Source organism: Uloborus diversus, chromosome 9, assembly GCF_026930045.1.
Source record: "Uloborus diversus isolate 005 chromosome 9, Udiv.v.3.1, whole genome shotgun sequence".
NCBI lineage: Eukaryota > Metazoa > Arthropoda > Arachnida > Araneae > Uloboridae > Uloborus > Uloborus diversus.
Window position 1 is genome coordinate 142,141,362 of NC_072739.1, and position 26,073 is coordinate 142,167,434.

Here is a 26,073-nt window from a genome sequence, read left to right on the forward strand (position 1 = left end):
TTGTTCCTAACTATGACATAAACGGAAAAATCGCACTTTTTTTCTTTCTAGGAATAAATGGTTTTGAGGTTTTTTTTAAGTTGCCCCCCCCCCCAAAGGATGAATTAATTTCACTACATTATTTATTACATTTTAATTGACTTTTCTTTTGCATTTTTTACGTAGTTAATTAAAAAGAACACAAAACACACACAGCATATTTGCTTGCTAAGGAAGTATTACTGCAGTCAGAGGCTCAGAGTTGCAGAATACATTTAACTCACTAGTTTCGAATTCAAGGGACCGTAATATCGCGATTCGTCCACTAATTCTTCTTTGATGGAATCAATAATTATTTTGATTTTTTTAATTTTTCTTATTTGATTTGTAGGCGCGCCTAAAAGAGTCATTTTGATCCAGGAACCTATTTGCGATTCTTTTTCAGCTTATAAAAAATGCAAAATGAAAGAAACCATATGGTAGTTTCTTGGAAAAACCATGATTTTTAATGGAAACGGCATGTAGTATCAATATGTTATCTCGACTGTATCATGGTTTCAAGAACAAATCAGCAATTGTTTTGAAATTCACACAAAAATAGTTTCTGAATTCTTCAGTAACACTTATATGTTATGATTTTCTAAATTTTCTTTATAAATTAATTTAAAAAACTCAAGTGAGGTATGGGTTTATTAAATAACCTTGCCCTTGTGTTATAATCTTAATGGGAAATGTTCCTGAGTAAAACTGCTCATTGTCTAGCATCTCGGTGACATTATATTGGGTTTAGTATTTAAATGGCTTGAAACATTAAAGATGTTTTCGGTCCACATTAAAAGTATATTAGTGCAAAATATTCATGTACTTCGAAGTAGATTCCTAGATAAAGGAGAAATAAAGTCATTAAAACTTTATTATGAAACATCGAAAGTGGGGCGGGGGAGAATGCTATTCAATTTTCCGTACCCCCTCCAAATGATTTTTCTGTATCCGCCCCTGCTGGCTGATCGTCGTATTTGTATTAGTTAATCAGCACAAAGTACTTTTTTTTTATCAGGGACAATTGCCACAATAGGCCATATAGTCGTGGGGGGGGGGGATCAGGCCCGTTATTTGGACAGTTTAATCTTAAAGGAGGGTAGTCTCCGATTGAAGGAAAACTCAAGCTCTGATGGTCCTGTATTGGTAGGCCCAATTTTTTTCTTGACAAGGGGCTCTGTTTTTTATTTTACTTTGAACTGAGCAGGACCGGATCTATAAATTTTGTGCCCCAAAATCTGTAGGGCTCTTCCCTTAGTAGTATGTGTGTGACGTAATTAAGTCTTTGTGTATTTTTTTATTTTTATTTATTTAATTAACTTTTTTTTTTTTTTCAATTTTTCCCCCAATTTCTTGGGACGCTGGGCCCCTTGCACCGCGGGGTCTGCAGGTACGCAGATCCAGCCCTGGAACCGAGGACACTCATGCTCCCCTCTCCCATTGTGCATATATACAGTAGGGGATTCATAACTATATCGTCCAAATAAGCTGTGATGTCTGTGTGTAGCTCAGAACCACGGTTACAAAGCAAGATTCATGCTTAGGAACATATGACGTTAACGTAATGCTGACGCACGATATGCATACAAAGTCGGAGTCGGATTTCTCTCCTGAAGAAATACTAAAAATGATGCTGAACAAAAAAAGTCAACAGTTTCGGAATAGTGTTGACCTTGCCAATATTCATTAAGATAAAATATAGTAGTTGACATTAGTCCAAAAAATTTTTTATGAGGGGGGTGGGGCGTCGACACCTCCTAATCCCCAAAAGTGACAATCTTGGAATGAAGAAACAGTTTAATAGTATCAAGAGTGCCTAATCTTTCTCATGAGCGATGTCCTAACTCCATTTAACCCCAAAGTATATTGATATATCATTGTGAGTCCGGAAAATGGGATGCAACATTTTGTGAAGAGCGGGCCCAGATATTTTCCCAATGGTGTAGCAGGATATATTTTCCCCGTGGAAACCGATTTCTGTACAGATTAGAGTTATTAAACATTTGACATTTCTAATAACTTATTCATTAGTAGCTAGAGAAATGTTAACACATTTAAAAAGTACTAAAATCAAGGAAGTTCTGATTTCCGAGGGTGCTCACCTGGGGGGGGGGGGGGTCATGGCGCAGACTGCGCCATTAAAATATTTATAAGGAGGCGTATTTTTCTCATTTGGGGGGAGAAGCGCAATATTGAGAGGGGTGCGCCCTTGCCCTTAGGGGGACACCTCTGTGATTTCTAAGGGGGGAGGGCTTGAGCCCTCACTTGCCACCCATATAGGCGTCTATGGCCGGAGTACCCCCCCCCCCCGTAAAAAGAGTCCCTCTAAAATGAGGATAAACATATCATTTAAAACTAGCCCCTTAAAAACCTAATTAAAGCAGCCTGTGTACCATGAACTCTCTCTCTCCGCGTATATTTCTTCCTAAATAACGTCAACGGTCCTATTCAAGTGACGCATCAAATTAAGGACAGTAGTCCCTGAAAATCTTCATTTGAATGACAGGGGTGCTCATCCCCGATGGGCAAGGGCGCAACTCCTCAAAATCGCAAAAAACACCCGAGCAAGATTCCCCCCGAATGAAACCCCCCCTAAAAGCACCCCCTAAAAATGCCATGATCCTCCCCCTAGGTGGGCACCCCTGTGAATGGGGACATTTAATACTCAAGAACTCAAACTATATTATAAAAAGAAAAACATTCCCCAAAAGTCTCCATTAGAGTATTAAGAGACCTCCTTTCCAATACATAGCTCTTGACCCCTTCCGCCCTCTAAAAATGTAGGGACTCTACTCTATAATACTAGTTCGAAAATCCATGAGAACTAGTACTAGTACATTCCCCCCCCCCCACAAAAAAAGGAAAAAAACAAATTCAAGGAAAGTCCTCATCGCAATAAGGATCCCACAAAATTCTCATACACATCAGCATTTCTTAAAGAATAGGTAATCAAAAAGGAAACATTTAAAATGCTTTCGCTTACGACAAAGCCTCAAAGCTTTTGTAATATTGATTCCGAGCGTATTTCTCTTTATGCAAGAAAAAAATGGCAACCGACAATATTACTCAACTGTATAATTCGTCATGTAATTTATTTCCTGTAGAATTAGAAGTTTTTCGCCAAAATGAGCGATTATTTTGCCAATTAGTAGTCCCTACTGGAGTAGACTACGTTAGCCAATCATAGCTGCTTATTTTCGAGGAGTAGTAGCAACGTCCTTTTTAATTTCTAGTCCAATTAAATTTATTTTATTGAAAAATTACTTCATAAGAATGGCAGTGCAAGAAAGTTACTGTTTCGGATTATTGTTTACAAAAAATTTGTTTATTCCTTAAAGTTTTTAAGATGCGCCATCCATGTTAAGGTTCTGCGATTAGCAGACAATGTGCTACAATGAATGTTTTAATTACTGCTTTTTTAATAATTGTTTATCTTTATTTTTCTGGTAATATGATTAGATTGATTTGTTTGATAATATTCAATTGCATATTAAGAACAAATGAAATTCTGATGTACATTTTTACAAGTGCTCGAGGTTCTTAACTATATACGTATTTTTAGGTTCGCACGTATCAATAGTTGATGAAAATGGGAAGGCCTTAATGGATGTAATAGGCCCCGTAAATGAAGGATCCAGTTTATCCCTGCTGTGTGAAACAAATTCAAGTATGAATTTCATCCTTTTATTAAATTACAATGTATGTGTCTTTCTTATCTTAATTGTTGGTGATACCTTTGGTTCAAAATTTATTTTACCACATTTCTTTTACTTTTTAAAATGTTTCCTTCGTGAACACGGAAGTTCAAGTTTCTAACAAAAGTTTCTCTTCATGAGCGCCTCTGGAGGAAGGCAAGGGAAGGCAGCTGTCTTCCCCCACTCCCACTTTCCAAAATAGAAAATATTTAAAATAATGCCAAAAAAAAAAAGATTGATTGTCAGTACCGTTATGAACATAAAGCACTAATACAGCACCAAAAACACTTCCCTTTTTCATAAACTCCCCCAGAACAAAGTGCTCTTTCTTTTGCAAAAGTTCAACCTTTCCCCATACATCAAGAAAAAGATAAAATTTAGAAAAGTGCTTCCCTCAAGCCTGTCATTTCAGAATTTTTCAGTGGCAAGGAAAACAAACTTGTGGTGCCCGCTTGATGGCGCACCGTTTCCTCAAGCCGGACTGCACCCCAAGCAAGCGTCAATAGGTATGAGGATGCAAACAAGCACACCAACTCCAACTCACCATCATTTCATTCTTCTGCTAGAGCCCAACCGCAGCTTTGTAAATAAGAAATTGAATAACTCATCAATAACCCAACGAAACATAAATGTGAAAAAGAAGCCAAGTTCGGTCGAAATGAGGTTGGGGGTAGATGGTGTCTCCAACAAAAAAAGTTCAGATCTAAACGGTTACAAAGTTCCTTAGCAGTTTCTCATAGATGTTGGATTTTCCCGTGTTCTTCAATTCATTTAGAAAACAGTATTTTATATTCTTTGATAATGGATTTTAAACTTGTGGCAAGTTTTAGTCATCACTATTTTTTTTTTAACTTGCCAAGTTTTAAATCCAATATCAAAGAAAGTAAAATATTGTTTCTAAATGAATTGAACAACATGGGAAAATCCAACATCTATGAGGAACTGCTAAGGAACTTGGTAACCCTTTAGATCTGAACTTTTTTTTTGTCGGTGACACCGTCTACCCCCAACCTCATTTCGACCGAACTTGGCTTCTTTTTCACATTTATGTTTTGTTGGGATATCATTAATTTTTGAAAAGCTAAATCAAAGGTTATGTTCTAATTTAGATAATAATAAATGCAAAAGCGTATACAAATATATGATTTTCTTTTTTCCCTGCTTTTACGGTGCATTGGTTTAGGGTTTCTTTTTTTTAGAAGTTTTAAAGCTATTTCGATAACTGGGGACTTAGCACGATCGCCAATTTTGGGCAATAATCGTCTGTTTTTCCTATTTATCAGCGAGGCCAAAGTACATTAGCTTTTGGTCTTTGGCGTCCTCAAATTTGTCGACAATTAGGAAAATTGCAAGGACTCATAATTCTCAAAATCTGTCTGGAATTTAATTATTGTTCGGGGGGGGGGGGGAGATTATCATAATGTAGATCATAAAATATGCAGAATTTGCGAAAATATTTCTCAATTGTTGAAATTATTGCTGCCATTTTTACTCCTCCTGTAAAATTTTCATGTAATTGAGATCTCAAGTTTTATATATTTTAAAACTGGTTTTTTTTTTTTAAGGCTCAGCTCTAGATTTGCATGCTAAATTATTTGATGGATCATTTTTCATTTCAGTGGAACTTAAAGTATTGTTTAAAGCCCCATTTTGGTTAGAAATTAAATTGTTAATTTAAAACTTCAACAACGTTGTTTTGGCAACGTTTGACGTCCCCATTTGTTTCGAATTATTGGGCGAAATATTTTCCCATCGCGCGATGAAGTGATTGCGCAGTGATGCTCATAAAAAATAGCCTACTTTTTTGCTATTTTAATGTAGTTTTTTGACTTTTTAGATTTTCCCCTTCACATATGCATGAAAATCTATCTTTATGCCTAATTTCAAGCATGTGAGACACTTGGAAGTTCGTAAACATTTTGATGAGTGAGTGAGTCAGTGTAAAAAATGACTTTTCAGATTTTAATTATTCCATAACTATAAGATGTATTTTCATGAAATTTAGGATTTTAAGTTTTCTAGGCAGCCTTATTAGACAAAAAGAATTCCAAGAATGTAGGTCTAATAGTTTTTGAGAAATGAGGGAGTCAAAAGTAGCTTGAAATGCGTGAAATACACCGCCAACTCAGTCATTTCCTAAGCAGCCTAACAGCTAATTCTATATTAGCTACCAGTTTGTTTCGCACTCTTGGCTTCCTTAAGAGGTTTTCCATCTCCAGCTCAGTCACTTTCCTATGCCGGACTGATGAGTGCTAATAAGCACGAAACTGCAGTCCTCGGCTTGAAATGACTGAGCTGGCGGTGTATTTCACGTATTTCTGCTTTAGCCCTGGCTAATGGGCGGTAATTTACTGAATATAGCTTGAAATGGTTCGTGTAAGATACACAGTGGCTGATGCGTAGCCTGATTTCCGAACTTGGCTGACACACTGCCGTGTGTCTAAATAAGGTTTTGGAAAAAAATAACTAGATATATAAACAGAAGCACCATTATTTTGTTTCATAAATCTGTCAATTGACCTTTTGATCGCCCAAACGATGAGCCTTTCCCCCTTCCATTTCAAGCTTGATATGCACAACTTGTATATAGTACAAACACATCTAATGAACTATTCCTTGTAGAATATTTGTTGTGTTTAATAAATAAAGGAAATTATTGATAATACATGAAAGACAGCATCGGGGCTCGTCGATATATATTATGATTATATCAGGATATGTTTCCGATATTTATTTTGAAAATATCATATTTTTTATATTTATTTTTTCAGCCACAGTAATTTCCTCCTCAATGAATGGACTATTCAACACAAAAAGAAATTTTCAATTCGAACCAGTAGTTCCTGAGATGAGATTAGCGCGTTCAAACAAAACTCTACTGCTTTATGTTATTAGTATAGATTGCTGAGAAAAAAGAAAATGTCTTATGACTGTGCAATGATTAATGCGTATTATTTATTTCTGATGAATTAAAAGTAGCTAACAGAAAAAAAATGAGTAAGACAGCAAATGCTAAATTAACTCCATTAAAATTGATAGAGATGTAAAATAAAATATTAGATATAAATAATGAAAGAAACCTTATATTGAATCCTACATATAGTAATTATAATATAAGAAAATAAAGAGTGATTTACAAATAAAAGTACAAATGCCACAACCAGCAACAGGCTCTTGGTCCAGCTAGGCTGGTCCTAGTCAATTTATTAGTCCCCAATGAAGATCAATGACCCTCTTAAAGCTATCCACACCCTTGTTCATTACCACCTCTTCTGGCTAGCTGTTCTAATTGCCCACAACCCAACTAAAGTAGTAGTTTTTCCTTATTTCCAGGTTAGACTGAGATTTGAATAGCTTAAAACAATGACCCCTCGTCCTGCTTTCGGTGCAAAAATTTAATCCATTAACATTATTCATTTTGATAAATTTAAACAACTGAATCATGTCCCCTCTGATCCTCCTTTGCTCCGGACTATATATATTAAGCCTATTAAGTCTGGTATCTTAATCTAAATCTGAAAGTTCCCTTTACTCGTCTAGTTACCCTTCTTTGAACCCTTTCCAATGCACAAATTTCTTTCCTCAGATAAGGTGACAAAAATTGCACAGCATACTCCAAATGGGGTCTTAGTAAACTTCTATATAAAGACAGAAGAACCTTTTTAGATTTGTTTGAAATAGATCTATTGATAAACCCAAGCATTCTGTTGGCTTTGTTACTTGCAATGCTGCACTGTTGTCCTTGAAGAGAAACTTGAAGTTCTGATTTATTAAGGTACCCAGATCAATAACATTTTCTACCTGACTAATGATTGAACCCTGTAAACGATTACACGTACACTTATTTCCCCGTACGCTAAGTGTAGCACTTGACATTTCCCTACATTAACCACCATACCCTTTTTATCCGCCCACTTAGTAATATAATCTAAATCCTCTTGAAGCCGTTTTACCTGTTCTTCATTTTCTACAATCCGCATGACTTTTACATCATCAGTAAAACAATACATGCTTCCAGAAATATTCTCATTGATGTCATTCATAAAAATAGTAAACAAGAAAGGCCCTAAACCTGAACCCTGAGGAACCCTGCTTAAAACATACTCCATTTAGAATGATTTCCCTTCACAACTACTCTTTGTTTCCTTCTAGTCAGCCAATTTTTGACCCAAAGTAAAGATTTCCTCCTATTTCTATATAAGCTAGTTTGCTGAGAAGAGCAACATGCGGTACCTTATCAAAAGCTTTTTGAAAATCAATAGGTATTAACAACACCCACACACTTTTTGTTATCTAAAGCCAAGGTAACCTTGTCGTAGAAATGCACTAAATTAGTAGCACACGATTTACCTTTCCTAAGCCCATACTGCAGACTAGTCAACAGACTATTAGTCTCTAAGAAATGTATAATCTTAATTTTGATCAAAGTTTTGAAAATCTTACAAACCACTGAAGTCAGACTTACAGGTCTATAATTCCAAGCATTACCTTTAGACCCTTTCTTGAAGAGCGGCTTTAATTTGAGAATGCATTTACTATTTCGAAGACTTTAGTTTGTGCTGATTGAAAATATCCGATATATATTAAAATATTGGATATTTTTGAAAGTATCATGATTCGAACCCTGGACAGCATAAATTATGAATATGAAAATATATGAGGTAGCAAGAAGCAAAGGGATGTAAGTGTATATTTTCAAGTTTTAAGTCAAACACGTTCAAAGTTGTCGGTCTAGGTAGGCTTTCATTGAAAAGTTTCTCTAAATCATGTTGTATAGCAGCACCTGCCAGGGCTACTAGTACTATCTCTTGCCCCAAAACAGGGGGAGGGGGAGAGGTGCACCTACTATTTGTACTGGTTATCTCCAATTTTTTTAATTTTGCCACTTACATACCTTTGCTTCTCACTGTCTCACATGAGCCTCAAACATGTGAATCATTTAGTATCAAAACCAGCTCAATCTATTTCTTATAAATTTCACAGGCAGGAGGGGGAAAGAAATATTTTCCACTTTCCCACTTAGATTTCCTATGATTTGTTTTTTTCTTTGAAAAACATGAACTCTACAACTTCATACTTATCTTGGTTTTAAAATTATTTGTATTATTTAATTCTTAAGTTTATAGTTTGGATTGAACTTGTTTTGTAGTCAAGTGACTATTGAAATTTGTTGATTAAAACTACTTTTGGAAAAAAAATTTCATACAATTGTATTTTTTTTTTTTTGACAGGAGTGCCATCTGTTGTGACATGGTGGAAAGGAGAATCTCTACTCGATGACAGTTTTGTTACCATGCCAAGGGGTATAATTCGTAATGAATTGACACTATCCTACTTAGATCGAGGGGATTTGATGTCCACTCTAACTTGCCAAGCATCTCCTAAAAATGAAAGTGAAGCATCAGAAGCATCAGTTAGTGTAGACATGAACTGTAAGTGCCATGATTAAATTTATACTTAAATAATATTTAATAGGATGTATTGAAATATGTGATGTAAATAAATAATATTTCTTTTAGGTATTGAGTGGGTACACACTGGGGATGTGCCGATTGATTGGCAGAAATTTTTTTTTTAATTTTTTTTAAAGTATACCTTCTGCAAACAACTCTGATGATTACATTTATTAACAATAAATAAATGTAATTTTCTGCTAACATTACTATAGAATGTAGTGTGAAAGTACAGAATAAAAGTAAAACAGTTTAGAAACTGCATAAAACTGAATGAAATATTAAGGAATAATCCTTGATCCTAATATTGAAAAATAACTTTCACAGTTAAAATTAAAGGATAACCCTCACAGCTGATATTCACACATGACACTAATATGAATAACTAAATGACAGGTCTTTTACATTGGAATGCAAAAAGCATGAGTCAGAAAATCCCTTCCCCTGTCTCCAACCATATATATGCTATAATAAAACTTTCAATCCATATCCATATAAAATCAATATTTATCCCACCCTAGGCCACCCCTACTCTTTTCACATTACCTGCCTTGCGGTTACTTTTCGTTTTTATGTTATTAACATTATTTCTATTTATGTTATGTACATACTTATTATTTTTTTTCTGAAAACTGGACATGAAGCAATGTTTTTTTTTTTTTTATAATTAATTTTTCCATTTTGAATAAATATACAGGTACAGTCAACTTTTGGTTCCTCAAATATTTCTTTATGTCAAAGTTTTCATTGGGCTCCAAAATCATCAGTGTTTTCCAATGCTAAGTCGTCTATATCTCGAAGGTAACAACTTTTAAGTCAAAGCTTTTGTGAAAGTTTTGTTTTCATTTCATATTCGAAAATTCAGCAAAAAACATTTTAAAAAAATTTCCTATTAATTTTGCACAATGCTTTGCTTTATCAATTTGCATGAGAGGAGTGAATTCGCAAAACACTATAATGCAAGTTAACAGTATTTCTCCCCCCCCCCCTCCCTCAGGGAGAATAGCGCTAGTCCATGTCCTTTATCTTAGATGTTGATGAGGAATCGGTACGTGTTGCCAGATTAAGTGAAAGGTATCCTATTGGGCTACATTTTCCTACGTCTAACGATCTAAAACTTTATTGAGTAGCAGCTGTCTCTTTTTGGATGACTTGACATTTTGTCAAAATTTGAAAAAGTGGCTTTTTTTTCTCAACGACATAAATAATTGTGCTTTTGTGACAAAATAATATTTGAAAGTAATGTGATCAAGAGAAATTGGGTGACCTTGTATTATGTCAGGCTATTTTCTTAACATTTTGCGTTTTTTGCTATCCTGAAAATGTGGCAAATGTCCTTGGTCAATTCTAATCCAGACTTCAGGAATGAGACTTAGTTGTGTGATGTTTACTTAGAATGATGTCAAAACAAAAATTGAATCCCTTAGCTTGAAACAGAAAGTCAATTTATTAACAAACTGAATGCTTAAATCCTATAAAGAAAAAAAATGTAAGCTTCCACATTTTTAGTAAGTATGTTAATAAAATGTATTCTCTGTGAAAATATGTTTGTACAGTACTAATACTCTTTTTATTCTAAACTATGATTGTTATAGTCTATCTAACATACACAATTTCTGAAAAGAAAAAAAAAATCTTCTTGAAAAGGCTGGATGGGGAACTGATAACTTGATCTTCCGTTTACTCAAAGATTTCAGCCGGTCTTTTGTGACTTTGAGCTATCCAGAGTTGACTATGTGCAATATTGCAACAGTTTTGATGCGTCGATACTTTTCACCTTTAGAATAGTGCCTTCAGATAATTTTATATTTTTGAATAAAGTCTTTGATTAGTTGGCTAATGAATTTAAATTAAAAGTGCTCCTCAATTAGCCTACTGACAACAGGCTGTGCCTAGTATTTCAAAATTATTAAGTCTATTTAAGTTATTTATGTAATTTTGTTAACAATAATAAGAGAATCAATTCAACGAAATTGGATGAAATTTTAGGAAAATTCGGAAAGAGGAGAAAAATAGTCCTCTCTCAAAAATTAGCTATTAACTATTTCTAAAGTCGATATAACAAAGAAAAAAAGGAACGGAGAAATCTGTGGTATTAAAAAAACTCTTTATGATCATTAATTGGTTCTGCCAATTAATCAGTAATTGGCCTGTTTGCTTATCAACACATCCCTAGTACCAGGGCCGGATTTGGAAGTGTGGAGGCCCCGGGGCAACGAAGGAGTGGAAGCCCCTAATCAGGGTTTGAAAAAAATGATCATATTTTCGAAAATATCCGATTCATTGATATATATCAGAATATTTATATATATATGTATATATCCGATATTTGTGACCCGTGAAAGTTAGGATATTTTTTGTAAAAATAATTTTTACTGTGGGGGGCCCCTTTGTTGTGATGGTCGCGGGGCAGTAGCCCCACCTGCCCTCCCCTAAATCCGGCCCTGCCTAGTACATGCTAGACAGGAGATGAGATTTTTTTAAATTATCATTCAGACAAATCATTTTCTGTAAAATTCTTGCTAACCCCATCACTGCCATGAAAAAGTAAAGAAGGACAGTACGTGCAGAAATGAGTTTTTGAGTCTTTTAAAGAAACATGTTTTGGATTCCATACTAACAACATTGAAATGTTGGAATTTGATGTTTTTTAATGCTTTATTTTCAGCAGAAACCAAATTAACAAACTTGTACAATAAAGCTCAAGTACATTCAATGACAAAAATGCAAAAATGAAAAATTGTTGTTACTCCCTTTTGCCTTTCTACAGCAGATTAGCTCTTAAGTAATTGGTTATGAAAATATAACACTGAATATTAAATTCTTTTTCGAAGTTAATTGAGTGAAATAAAAGAATTATAGAAACCCAATTTTTCTTTTAGTGAAGCCTTTAGATGTCCACATTACATCTTTACAACGTCCTTTGTCTGCTGGCCGGAAAACTACTCTTAAGTGCCAATCAACTGGTTCAAAACCTCCTGCCAGAATCAGTTGGTGGATTGGAAGCAAGCAACTGTTAGATGCTACTGAAGTATCTTATGAAACTACAACTATTAGTAAACTGGCATATGTGCCTGTACCAGAAGATCATGGGAGAGCAATGTCTTGCCGTGCAGTCAATCCAGTCCTGGATGGTCATATATTAGAAGATCACCGTTTGTTGAATATTCATTGTAATTATCACTTCTTAGTTTTTTTTCTTCTTTTTTTTATGACACTTATGCATTTGTATATAATAATCAACTAATGCGGCGAATCTTTTTCAACAAGTACTCCAAACATTGGGTCTTAAAAAAGCCGATAAAAAGAAATCTATTACATTTTTTTAAAAACTATCTTATTACAAATAAATAGAGTTTAGATGTAATTTGTATGCTTTAATTTTTTTTTTTTTTTTTTGAAGATAATAATTAAAAATGGTGTTGTTTATTGATTTAAATTAATATTTTAAATCTTAATTGCATGGCTGAAATAAATCATCAACCTTTGGAATAGCAAACGTATTTTAACTCTTTGGTTATTAATGTAACAATCAGAAAAGTAGGTTTGAAATAACGTGTTAATTATCTTCTGATAAGTTGAAATGGAATTAGTACCATTTAAGAATTAGCTTTAAGTAATAGGAAAGCATGTTCTTTTGGTTCCATTATAGGGCTGAATCAGGTGTGCCCATCCCCCCAGAGAGAGAGAGACTCCTCTACTTCTCCCCCGAATGGTTAGAACTCCTTCTTGATTTAGGTGGGAGATATGGAGTAACTAACATTTATTTTAAATTACTAGAGGACCCGATAGACGTTCTGTTCAAACTTTGTAAATTGAAAAGTTAAAAAATTTCAATGAACTATCAAGTATTTGAACCGTTTTGTTGAAAATAAAAAGTAACAAGAAGTTCCATCTAGAACTAAACGAGCCTACTTTCCCGTATACCCATACTACTTTCTAGTACCTGATCAGTATTCTCAAAAATAGCTAAAATCGCAAATTGTTTCAAACATATTTTTTTAATATCTTAAGCTCATTTCTAGGAATAAAATATTCCTCACTTATCTAAAAATAAAAATAAAAAATAAAAAAATAAAAAAACGAACAAATAAAATAGCAAGCACCTTTTAAACAAAGCAGCTAGTACACTTTTTTCCATTAAAAAAATTCTTTGACAGCTTTCAAAACGAAAAAATAATAATTAAAATTAATAAGCTCATTAAAAAAAATCCATCATATCAAAAAAAAAAAAGTTTTTTCCCCTGTTGCCAAAAATAATTTTTTTAATGAATTAATGCACTTACCAAAATAAATAAAAACAATAAAATGTCAACTTAAAGAAATAATTTTCATTGTCAAAAGAAAAAAAAATCATCTGCGCATATCTTTATGTAGAAACAGAAATGACTTCGAGTTTATTCGCCGAAAACTGAATGCCTCGGAATCAGTCATTTGTCCTCCGTGTAGAAATTTTTGCCAAAGCTACGAAGTCAGAGTCAAAGTCAGAGGGTCGGAATCCGATTAATTGTCGGGCACAGGAGTTGGAGTCGTAGTCTAGGTACCTCTAAATTCTCGGAGTCGGAGTCTGGAATTTGGCGTCAAGAGCTATTTCCAACAAAATTTGTTTGAAGTAAATCCGCCTTCAAGTACGGAATCTGCATTGACTTTCAGTTTCCCCGTAGGCACTAATGTTAAGGGATTTGAACTGTTCAAAATTGAACGGAAAATTGTTCAAATCAAAAAGATATTTTATATACAAGTTTTTCATCAAATCTTTTTCCTACAAAGTTTGTTTGAAGCAAATCCGCCTCACAGTTCGGAATTGCCTTGAATTTCCCCGTAGGCGCTAATGTTAAGTTTTTTTGAACTGTTCAAAATTGAACAAAAAATAGTTCAAATCAAAAAGTGAAATATGGGAATGAGGTGTCCTCGCCGAGATCTTTCGAACAAAAAAATGTTTGAATCGAACTATTCATTCAAAAGTTATTAGGGAGGAAGAGACAGACAGATAGACCGACAGACATTTTCCCCCATCCATGGATGGATTTAAGCCAAGAAACAAATGTTGCTAGGTACGGTACTTTCTGATCATTTAGTTAGGAAAACCTAAAGCACCGATCCAGTCACACAGTTCAACTACCACGACAGAACACACGTTTTGCGTGAACCTTCCTGTACTTTACTTTAAAATATATCTCAAGACCTAAAAGCGTTGCTTTTAAAAAATGAAGGCTTCACTCTCTCTCTCTCTCTCTCTCTACGTTTTATGTATTCTCAATTGACATATCACAGCAGGAAATTTCATTACAAAAAGGAGAGCTGGCTTTGGTATTGTCCTTTGGCAATGGGTTAAATATTTATTTCAGTTCTCGCTCAACAACAGTAATACAACAACAAAATAAATATTAATCATTTGGGAGATATAGCCATCCAATGTTTAAATTAATTAATTAATAAAAACATTTTCGATTCGATTCATCGCGTTTCTAAACCATGCTCGCCACAACTTAATTACACACAAAAATTTTGATCAAAATCGGTCCAGCCGTTTAAAAGCCCTATGGTGACAAACGTCCGCACAGAAGATTTTTATATATTAAGATCTGAACATCTCAAAAAAAAAAAAAAATCTTGAACATAAGTGATTACAAATCAGGCACACATTCTTGACAGAAAACGCAGAACGCTGAACTGTGTTCCCATTCTCACTCCTAAAAGTACTGTCTCCGCTCCTCTAAACATCGAAGAGTTCCAAGTGCTTTGACACCATTCCAAGTACCTTATCACATTAGAAAGTGTCTTCCTTTAGAATGACAGTACATGGTTAATAGTGAACCAAGAAATGGCTACACAAGGATGTTGAACAGAAATTTTTTTTCCTATATACAGCTAATCTTTTATCGATTTCTCTTCCAAGGCGCTTAAAAGGCATAAAACAGGTGCCGGCAATCAAAGATAATTTTCTGCAGAAATCTATTGAATTTTTAAAATTCTGTAGATGTCTTCGAACTAAAGATGTAGCTTTGGAGAAATGCAGTGCAGATTTCTTTAAATTAAATGTAAATTTGAAGTTCCTGCAAATGAATCATAAAACTGGACGTTTTGTGCGAGTTTTCAGCAAAATAAGCGTGATTTGCCAGAATTTTAGCTTTATTTCTAATTTGAAAAAACATGCAGAAACTGCATCTGTAGTTGGGAGATATTTGTAAAAAATCTGCAGTTTCTACAGAAATCTAGAATTTCTGCAAAAAAATTGTCTAAGTTTCCCCCTCACATTCATTCTGCAATTCAAGAATTTTTTTCTGTTCTGCTACGTATGTCCCAAATTTAATAGTATTCTGCTTTTGGGGGAAAAGTTAATTATAGAATACATTGTGCTCTCTCTTAATTCTGATCTTTTACTTTTTGCAGATGTTCCTTTGTTATCTGTCACTGTGGGAACACCTCAAGCATTTATTTTAGAAGGTGATACAGTCTACTTTGACTGCAACATTGATGCAAACCCACCAGTTACAGCAGTTGGATGGCGATTCAAGGGTCAACCACTTTACAGTGATATCAAAGCTGGCATTAAAGTTCAAAATAGATCATTGCTCCTACACAAGATAAACAGAGACCATTCAGGAAATTATTCATGCATTGCTGCAAATTCAGAAGGTGAAGGAGTGAGTGAATCTATTGAAATTTTTGTTCAGTGTAAGTGATTTAGTAATTTTTTCATTACTCATTAATTTAATGCCCCTGCATAGAGAAGATCATTTTCAATTTTGTAAGGCTTACCACTGTAATTTAAAATAAAATTGAAAACTTTATTTATGATGCCAAGTTTAAAGTAAAAAAATTCGGCCTTGATAAAATTAAATTAATCACACTGATCTTGTTCCAGTATGATAAACATATCTTTTTAAAATTTTAGAAACATTTTAAAGTGCAATATTCACAAAATTGTGCATAGATAATGTGCTTTTTTTTTTTTTTTTTTTTGCTATGCATATTGATGCATTTTGTACTATTTGTCGTCATCAGACGAGTGACCGAAGCAATGGTTTGGTCACTTCAGTCACTCGTTAAGTCAGTTCTAATTCTGTATTAGCTACCAGTTTGTTTGGCACTCTTGGCTTCCTTAAGAGGTTTTCCACCTTCAGCGCAGTCACTCCTATGCCGGTCTGATGAGTGCTAATAAGCATGAAACTGCACTCCTCGACTGGAATTGACTGAGCTGGCGGTGTATTTCTTGTATTTCTGCTTTAGCCCTCGCTATAGGGCAGTAACTTACTGAATAGTCTTTTGTTGCATTTTATTTTGTTTTGTATTTTTCCCACACTGTGTCATAATTTTGTTTTGAAACATATTTGTGGGATCTCCAGGGAGGAGAAAAGGAGTTCCCCACAAAAGGGAGCAAGGATGGGAGAAATATCCATCCTTGCTTCCTCTTGTGGCTGTGAATAACTATGTTTATTCTTTTAAAAACTGTTTACTGTTAATTGTACTTTAAAAAAGCCTTTCAAATGTGCTTGATGTTAAAAATTTCAATAATTCAAATGTTCATTAGCCAATGAATAGTTGACTCATATAAGAAATGGTGAATTCTAAGATTATGTGTAGTCAGGTCCGGATCTATAAACTTTAGGCCCCCTGCAAAAAATCAGCAGAGCCCCTAACTGTCTTCTGGATTTCTATGCCACTCAGGGCCATTGACCCTTTTAGTTGCGTGCTCCCCCTCCTCTCCCCTCCCCCCCCCCCCCACGGTAGGGTCTGGATACGTAGATCTGGGCCTGTCTGTACTGTTCTTAAAAAGCATAATTAAATATCCTGTTTTTTTTTCCTGTAATAACTTGTGAGCCTTAAAAAATGTCTAACTAATTCTTTAGTATTATGAATAAGTTTTCGAAGATCTCCTTCAAAAAAATTGCATTGAAACGTTTTTGTTGATTTTATATTTCATTGCTTTAGATGTACCTTACTGTGCTCCAAATCAAAAGACCTCATTTGGTGTCCCATTGCGTAACACTGTTACAGTTGAGTGCTTAGTGGAAGCCAACCCTGAAGCAGTTGAATTTCAATGGTTTTTGAACAACACTTATCGGCAAATTCCTCTGAAATCTTTTACCGTCAATGGTACTTTGAGTTCCCTTTTGTACACTCCGAAAAGAAGCAGTGATTACGGAACTTTGATGTGTTTGGCTCAGAATAGTGCAGGCCTTCAAAAAGAGGCTTGCTGTTACAAGGTCTCTCCTGCATGTAAGTACATTTATTCTCCTTTTCATTTTTCCCTATTCAAAGGGGGTGTCCACAAATGATGTCACGGTTTTAAGGAAAGCGGAGTTCACAAAACTGTGACAATTTGTGTCAAAGGGGAGGAATGGGGACACAAGAAGTGTGACACCATGCATTTTTAAAAATAACAATATGCTTATGAAAAGGTATGACATGTGACAAGAGGTAAGGGGAAGCATGACACTTTGTGACACTGACAAAGGGGAGAGGGATGAAATTTGTTCAAAAAGAGTGTGACGTCTTTTATTGACAGCCCCTTATCTCATATTTAGTTCACTTTTCTATAGTGTGCTAGGGCAACAATGGGCGATACTGTATATCACCCATTAAAAATTATTTAACTATTAACCACTTAAATCTCCTTCGTCAGAGGTCTCAGTTATACCTACACATGTCTTAAGTTAGTTTAAAAGTAAGATTTTTTGGGGACAAAGGGTACATCAGGTGTTTAGAATTAAAACTAGCTCAATCAATTAATTTTTAAAAGTTTTAGGTAGTTTGATCGATGCTATCATGCTAGCAAGTGATTTGGAGCACATCCTGCTCAATCTGGTCAAAAATCAGTTTTTTTTAATAAGAGTCCTAATTTGTGAATGTTTTTTGCATCTTCAGTAAATTTTTAAAATGTATATTTAGCTGGTTTTGATACTAAACACCTTATAAATTCAATGCAAATTATATCACAAAACATCAAAAACCACCCACACTTATATGTAAACACATTCATTTCATATTACTTGATCTTCAGTTATTGTCAGTAGTCACATTACTTGAAGTTATGATGAGTTGAATATTTTTTATCATTTGCTTCTCATGAAAATTTTGATTCATTGCAGTGCAGTCAAAAGAGTTATTAGTTTTGATTTCTACTTTTTAGCTGTGCCAAATGCCGTGGAAAATTGTGAGGTGGACAACGAAACAATGACCTCTGCTGTCATTAGATGTGATCCAGGACATGATGGTGGACTTCCGCAAGAATTCCATTTAGAGTTGTATACTTCTCATGGTCTGGTGACAACTGTTGTGGAAAAAGGGCTACCGGAATTTGAAATCAATGAACTTCCCACTGGTACTTCCCTGATTGCTCTGGTTTTTGCCGAGAATGATTATGGGAGAAGCAATGCTGTTGCTTTTACTGTTATTACAAAGGATAAGCATAAGCCAGTGAAAGGTTTGTATTGGATCATTTTCTACTTTTTGAATGGTACCAAAAAATTAGTTATTATTCCTTTAAAGCAAAGCACCCGTAGTTGCATACTAGATGTCTGCACATCTTAAAACATCAAATTGTTGAAATGAAACAAATAGTAATAAGAATTGTAGAAATTTAGTTCAGGGTTACAAAGGACCCCCCCCCCCCTTTTTTTTTCAATTCAAAAAATGAATTTTTAGGTGAAATTCATTGCAATTCTCTTTACCATTTGTACATTTTTTTATGTTTTCAACTTATCATAAAAATTAAACAAATAACAATAGGAATTGCAGAAATTTAGTTCAGGGTTACAAGGTTCTCTTTTCTTCTCCCCCCCCCCACCACACCCACAATTCAAAAAATGAACTTATAGATGAAATCCCTTGACAACTGCAATACATATTACCATTTGTATGATTATTTATGATTTCAACTTCTCACACAAAGATAAACATTGTATTTGCAATAAACCCATCTGTTTATAAAGCACTGCAAAAGAAGGTACTGTAAAATGATTGTACAAAAATTGACTGCACTCTCGGAATATCAACATGAATTATCTATGGTTTGTTTTATGACGCACTGCCTCAAATCAGTTAGAAATAAGTGGTCATTTGTCAATTGATGGGAACATCATTGCTTCTCAGAAAATGAAACCTGATGGTTTTGAAGCATTGGTGCTATTGAAATGCAATAAAAGATTACTTTAAAAATGCAGTATTTATTTTTGAACATTTACTTTCATACTGTCTGAATGTTTTGAATACTATGCATATTTTACAAATCCTACATAAAAAAGAAAAAAACTTTTTTTCTCAATAATTGAGCTGAATTAAATAGTATTATATTGAATTGTAGAGAATAGAATGTAGAAATATAGCTCGTAAATTTTAGAAACCGTAACCTCTAAAATTTTGGTTCTTTGCAAAATATCAATGAATATTTAAATCATGTACAATATGTGTTATGATGGGGCGAGCCATAACTATGACGTAGTTACTGCAAACGAGCAATAAGAATAATATATACATGTGCAGGTATTTTTCTCCTGAGAGTCTGTTATCGTAATCGAAATCGTAAAAGGCACATCATAATTGTAATTGATTACATTTTTTAAATAATCTAATGATTGCTGTAATCGTAATTATGTTTTGGCAGAGGATTATAATCGTAATCGTAATTGCAATCTCCTATTTGTCAAGCTTGTAATCACATTCTTTCGTAATTGACTCCAAACCTGGTATAAATGCTACATTTTAATCAGTTCTGTATTTTTTCTTTAGAAAAATTAAATAGTTATAAAGAATTTCATTCAATAGGTTTGGCTTGGAAACATGTTAGTCCTGTCATAGCTGTATTGATTGCTGTCATCAGTCTTCTAGTATTGGTTGCAATTATAATTGTTGTCTTCTCCAAACACTGGTCTCCAAAATCTGGTAAATGTTGAGAAATTTTTTCAGTGCTTTTATTATTTATATTATTCAGTGCTTTTATAAATTATTCAGTGCTTAAAATTGCACAACCATTTCTTTAAAATACCTATCTTTTAAAAACATGACAATATTGGTTAAACCACCTTTTTATGAATATGCAATATTTTTGAAAGTTTTATGTACTGATGCATTTTATTTATGAAACCCTCATTTTTGCAAAATTTAATAATAGTGAGTGACTAGAACTTGTGAGAATTTTTCTCTCGCTTTTTTTTTTCTCGCATTGAAGTATTTCTAATGCATGCAATTTTCATCCGAAGTTGCATCATTTTATTGGTGGTTTTCAATATATAATTGAATTGCTTACTTCAAAAAGGGCAATAAGTTGGTTTTTTTTTTTTCTTTTTGAAATAACAATAGTTTTGCTGCACTTTTATATATGTAGGTATTGTATTGGAAGTTAGTGGCTATTAATTTGAAAGTTGAATGTGCCATATGTTTATGTATTCTTTTTTTTATCAACTTAATATTTTGTTTAATAATTAAAGATTTTTCTAAATTTTTATTTCCTTCACAAAAAATAAATGTTTTTCCTCTAAACATTGATATTTTCACACTCTTCCATATATGCATTCTTTTAGGTAATTTAATAATTTACACAAACCTTATGATGCTACAGAAGAAAAAAAAGGGATTATTTTTAAATATTTATGAATCATATGTTTCTGCTTTAAAATCTGCTGCAACAATATTTAAAAAATAAAAATCTATTTCTAAACACATTTTTGATGTGAATCAAAGTTTCTCTGAGTGCAATGCTAACGTTGAGCCAAGTTAAAAATTAATTTTAAATGGCTTCAATAATTATTATTTCTTAATTTTGGGTAACTACACATAACTTTACAAGTTTTTCTTTTAGTTTGCCTTTTGTTTTAATGCCAATAGATGCAACAACTGTTTTAAAATAAGCATGGAGTACTTAAAAGTAGAGAAAATGTGGGATAAATTTACCCAGTACAGAGAGTTGTGGAGTCGGAGGAGAAATAACAGACTACGGGAACTTTAGAGCTTGACTCTACTTCCGACTCCTTTTCCCCTTAAAATCAGTTTGACTCTAAATTCACAAGAACTGGCAGATTTGCTGACTTTGGGGGAAAATGGCTGCCTCTAACCCAGAATCTTGAAAATTCTGACTTTTGTCTCCTTTGCCCCAAAATCAGTCTGACTCTGGCACCCTGCCCATAATGACTACCTTTTTATAAGCACTTTTGCTGTTCTCAGGGGCGGCTCGTCGCTATGGGCAGGGTGGGCCCGGCCCACCCAAAAAATTGTAATTGATAAAATACATTATTAACAAAAATATCGTTTTGTGTTTCAGTTTAAAAAAAGTAAAAAGTAAGGCGCACAACAGATTTCAAACATCTAGCCCCCCCCCCCCCCCTTCTCCGCATATCTCTAAACATAACCAGAAAGTTTTTAAATCCCATTAATTTTAGCGCTGTGCACAGTTTTGGGAGCTGCGGGCTCGCGTGAAGCTGCCCCCGAAACTAAGAGTCACGCCTCTGCCCTTAGCCAATCGCAATGACTGAATCAGAAAGCGAAAAACGGCGGGTGATAACACCCGAAGGAATCCATTGCAACTCAAGGGTGGGCAAAATTCGCCGAGCCCAAACGAAATCGTAGTTGTCTATAGCGGTTTGGAGGGAAGAGTCGAGGTCAGCGGAGAAGAGTCTAGCAACGTCGCTCACTAGAATAACATGTAAAAGGGCAGAGAATCGGCTGCCCCTGCCCATGTGTCAGGGAAAACCTTTTATCATACCGTTCCGCTTCTGTTTTTTTTTTTTTTTGTCTTAATTTTTTCCTCTTCAACAGGTATTACTATATATATATATATATATATATATATATATATATATAAGGCATGGAGATTGCCGGTTTCATGAGATTCCGTACATTTGTTTTACAACGCATGCATAATTTTTTTAGTTATTTGTTTGTTTTTGGAATTAGAGATGCTTATTCTCAAAATTTCTGTGTAAGGACTTTCTTTTCGAATAGTAGAGCAGCGCGGTGGTCTGACGCACCGGCAAAAAAAAAAAAAAAAAAAAAGGCTGATCCTCAGATTTTTTTGGTCGTCCACGCAAAAAATAAAAAAAAGGAAAAGAAAGGAAACTCCATAATACCTAATGATAATGCATTAAGTTACCGCCCTATAGCCAGGGCTAAGGCAGAAATGCGTGAAATACACCGCCAGCTCAGTCATTTCCAGCCGAGGACTGCATTTTCGTGCTTATTAGCACTCATCAGCCCGGCATAGGAAAGTGACTGAGCTGGAGATGGAAAACCACTTAAGGAAGCCAAGAGTGCCAAACAAACTGGTAGCTAATATAGAATTAGCGCAAACCAGACGAGTGACCGAAACAATGGTTCGGTTCAACTCGAATTTTGAAGGCAAGGCAAGTTTTAAGATTAATTTTCATAATTTTCTATGATTTCTCAATAGCTTTTTTAAAAATTGTGTCAATTTTTTTGACCACAGTTACTTCTTGTCTTAACATTTAAATATTTGTGTAGCAGTTATTTAATAGAGTTTTATTTATATATTTACTTATTCATTTATTATTATTATTACTTTGTAAAAAAGGAAGGGGGAAAAAACTTCAGCCGTTCGTATTTTTTTTTTTCATTAGTTTTTAACGGTTCGCAAACGTTTTTTTTTTTTTTTTACAAGTTAACAAGAAAACAGCGCAAGTCCGCGTGAATTTTTTTGAAAAGCTTTTGCAGGCCCGCATGTCAAAAAAGGTCGAGAGACACTATAGAAATTACATTACTGTTTTTCATCAGATCGCAGTTCTATTGGTACGTACCTTAGCTTTTTTCTTTCTATCATATAGGATGGGTATAGTTTTGACATTAATTAAAATATTTAAGATCCTTTCAAGCTAATGTGCCTATAATTAGTGGATTAAATATTTTGTTAAGGGTATATGTGTGACCGTAATTAATTTTTCAACCACTCTTACTCAAAATTATTATTTAATAATGATGATAAAACATAAGTTATCGATTTGATAGTCGATTAGTAAAAAATGCAGCAATAGAAATATTTTGTTTATTTCTTTTATTTCATTTATTTATTTTTGTTGTTCAGACGGACCTTTTAGACGCTATTTGTCAGTTATCCATGTTTTAATTTTAAGGTTACTTGAATTGTTATGTCAAGATGCGTATACTGTAATTAAAGTATTTTTTTTTTTTTAAATATTGTTGAATACCTTTTTATGCCTGTCCTGAAAATAATTTAATTCACCAAGCAAAACCATTTTTCACGGGGGTGTTTTTAGTGGTAAGGGGTCTTTCTCTTTTTGAGAGTCTGGTTCCTTAATGTTTGACAGTGTGCCACCCCTCTTGGAGGGAGGGGAATGGCACAGTTGATGAGATTAATATTTTTATTACAACATATTATTATTATTACTGCTGTTAATATTATTATCAATTCGATCGCTTAAGGGAAGCCGAGTGTTTCATTTAAAATATGCAGGGTGTTCCGTTTTAACCAATAAGACCTTCATTTTCGCAACTGTTTGTTCAAGGTGCATACTTCCAATTGCAGAAATGTTCAAAATCAGATGCAGAGTTAAGATACTAAAAGTTTAAAGCGAAAAAAAAAAGTCAAAAACTAAAAATAACTTTTTATACTGACCCTAGGTCTCCTAACTTATATTTAGGGAAATAATCTCAATTGAAATATATTACTAACAGAAACAATTTGACATTTATGCGACCAAAACTCAAGGAGATATTCGAGTTTAAAGTTTTAAGGGACCAGATAGAAATGAGATAGGAACTTATCGTCCTTTCAGAAGAATGATAGGTTGTCAAAGTTAAAAAACCAAGTATTTATGCTTTTTAATGCAATTCAGAAACAAATGCAAATTTTATGCTGTGATACGCAAAAACACTACAAAACATTAATCAATTTGAAAAACCTGTTTTGCACACAAAAATTTTAAGCCTTTTTAAACTGCTATATTTTCCCTCAAAAGGTGTTATTGACAGTGAGTGTGAAGTGGTGTAAGTCACGAAACGCTGCGTTTCATATCTGGGTGAACATTGGTCGTACTAATGTCAAACTTTTTGTGTTGGAATTACATTTTAATGGTGATGACTTCCCTGAATATAAGTTGGAGAACCTAGGGCCCGTATAAAAAATTGAATTGTGTATCATTTGACTCATTCTTATTTTTGCTTCAAACTTTCAATTCCTTAACCTTGCACCTGATTTTGAACATTTTTGCAATTAGAAGTATGCATCTTGGACAAACGGTTGCAAAAAAGAAGGTCTTGTTGGTTAAAACGGAACACCCTGTATAATCTATGTACACACAAACCTGTTTTTGTGCGGTCTTTCTTTTTGTACAATTTTTTTGTGATTTTTTTTTCCCGCGATATATGAAAATTTCAATCAGATTGGGACTCAATTGACGAAATTATTTATGAAACAGATAAAATAATTTTTAAAATGAACGAAGTTATCTTTAAAACGAACAATTTGTTTTTATGAGGTTCTTATCCACCGCACAAAAAACAGGTTTGGGAGTATTAAATCAAGTGGTATTATTTTGTAGGGATATCTGAAGTTTGTATTAACTGATTTAAGTATCATTTTATGTTCCTCAGCATTAGTTTACCAACCATTGTTTTCATCATTTTATCTGTGTAACATATAAGGGTCATTCTCCAGAAAACGTAACTTTTGAACGCTAATATTTTTCAATTTCGAAACCTTTTGTTTTCTTTTTTTTTTCATTCTTACAAGAAAGTGTTACCTTCCAGAAATAACCATAAACAATGGCCCAGCTAAGTTCCAATTATTTTACTCACAAATAAAAAAAATAAAAATCATAAATTTTCATATTGTGACATACTATGTATATGTTCACGTTACACAAATTGTGCTTAATAGATTACTGAGAGTATACCCTCAGGAAAATTGATGGGAACATCACTGCTTTTAATTAAACAAGTTATTAAGCAACAAAAACAGTCACACAAGGTGCATGACACGCTACGAAGGTGAGAATTCACATGTTGTGAACCAAAAATTTTCTAAAAAAAAAAAAAATTAAAAAATTGTTGTCAGGTTTAAATAGATATATTTTTGATGACATTAAAAATCATCGTTAAATGAATTGTTCCCTAAAGTTTTTACTGTAAAAGCCGTGTGACAGAAAAGTTACACTTTTTGAAGAATGACCCATAAACATAACTGCGGGCCCACCCACTAAATTAAGGCACGAGCCGCCACTGGCTGTTCTTGACAGGTCTGCACTGTATATTTTTTAATCTTTAAAACTGTTGATTTTAAAGGAATTTGTTAGTGTATTTAACTTTCCTTTTTTTAAAAGTATTGTTAAAGATTTTGGTGTTTTTGCTTTTAAGGATCCCCTTCTACTTGGGAACCCAGTGAATTCAAACCTGGTCATCAACACATTTGAAGCGACTGATTTGAATATACCACCAAGGGTGTTCAAACTGATTTTTATACGAAATTTTATTTTTACTCTACCATGTATTTTGTTTACAAATTAGAAAAGTTTTTAATAACATGCTATTTATTACTAGCATTTGAGAGGAATTTTTTCTAGTATATTTTTATGAGGATATGTTTTGAGAAACGTGTATGAAACATTAATTGAAGTCATTTTAATCAAATTTTCTAGTCATTTTATATTTTGTTGATTTTACCTTATTTCAAAAACTTCAAGTTATTCTGTTTGTGCAATTTTTTACAATAAATTATTTATTGTCATGAAATTCTTTAGTTTTCTTTTTTAACCGTAATTTTCACAAAACTGATCACTTTATACTATTGCTGATACTCATGGGTGCCGGTTTGGTGATGTGTTCAAGACGGAAAATATTTTAACCCCCCCCCCCCCCCCGGCATGCCTACTTAAGAAAAAATTTATGTGTATAAATGTTGTGGATTTTAACAATGCCAGTTTTTGAATCAGTGTTTG

At 33.8% G+C, this 26,073-nt stretch overlaps 1 protein-coding gene across 2 annotated transcripts; it reads left to right on the forward strand.

Moving 5' to 3' along the window:
• Nucleotides 1-3,329: 3,329 nt before the first annotated feature.
• On the forward strand, nucleotides 3,330-25,867 carry LOC129229796 (nephrin-like). 2 transcript variants are annotated; one of them, XM_054864173.1, is made up of 9 exons: nucleotides 3,330-3,464; nucleotides 3,581-3,685; nucleotides 8,945-9,145; nucleotides 12,049-12,339; nucleotides 15,560-15,805; nucleotides 17,102-17,389; nucleotides 18,303-18,596; nucleotides 19,937-20,053; nucleotides 25,493-25,867. In XM_054864173.1, exons 1-9 carry the CDS (start codon nucleotides 3,413-3,415, stop codon nucleotides 25,546-25,548), a joined length of 1,650 nt encoding a protein of 549 aa, XP_054720148.1. In that variant the 5' UTR covers nucleotides 3,330-3,412; the 3' UTR covers nucleotides 25,549-25,867. The 2 variants fall into 2 exon arrangements, with proteins under 2 accessions (XP_054720148.1, XP_054720147.1); XM_054864172.1 differs by having other exon boundaries at nucleotides 3,333-3,464; nucleotides 15,560-15,844.
• Nucleotides 25,868-26,073: the final 206 nt, after the last annotated feature.

What these genes read in the sequence shown, in the direction of transcription:
- LOC129229796 (XM_054864172.1), top strand. Translation starts at nt 3,413, where the DNA reads ATGAATGTTTTAATTACTGCTTTTTTAATAATTGTTTATCTTTATTTT. An exon ending in TTACAAGGTCTCTCCTGCAT is followed by an intron (nt 17,390 to 18,302) that starts GTAAGTACATTT and finishes TCTACTTTTTAG; the next exon opens with CTGTGCCAAATGCCGTGGAA. An exon ending in TAAGCATAAGCCAGTGAAAG is followed by an intron (nt 18,597 to 19,936) that starts GTTTGTATTGGA and finishes TTCATTCAATAG; the next exon opens with GTTTGGCTTGGAAACATGTT.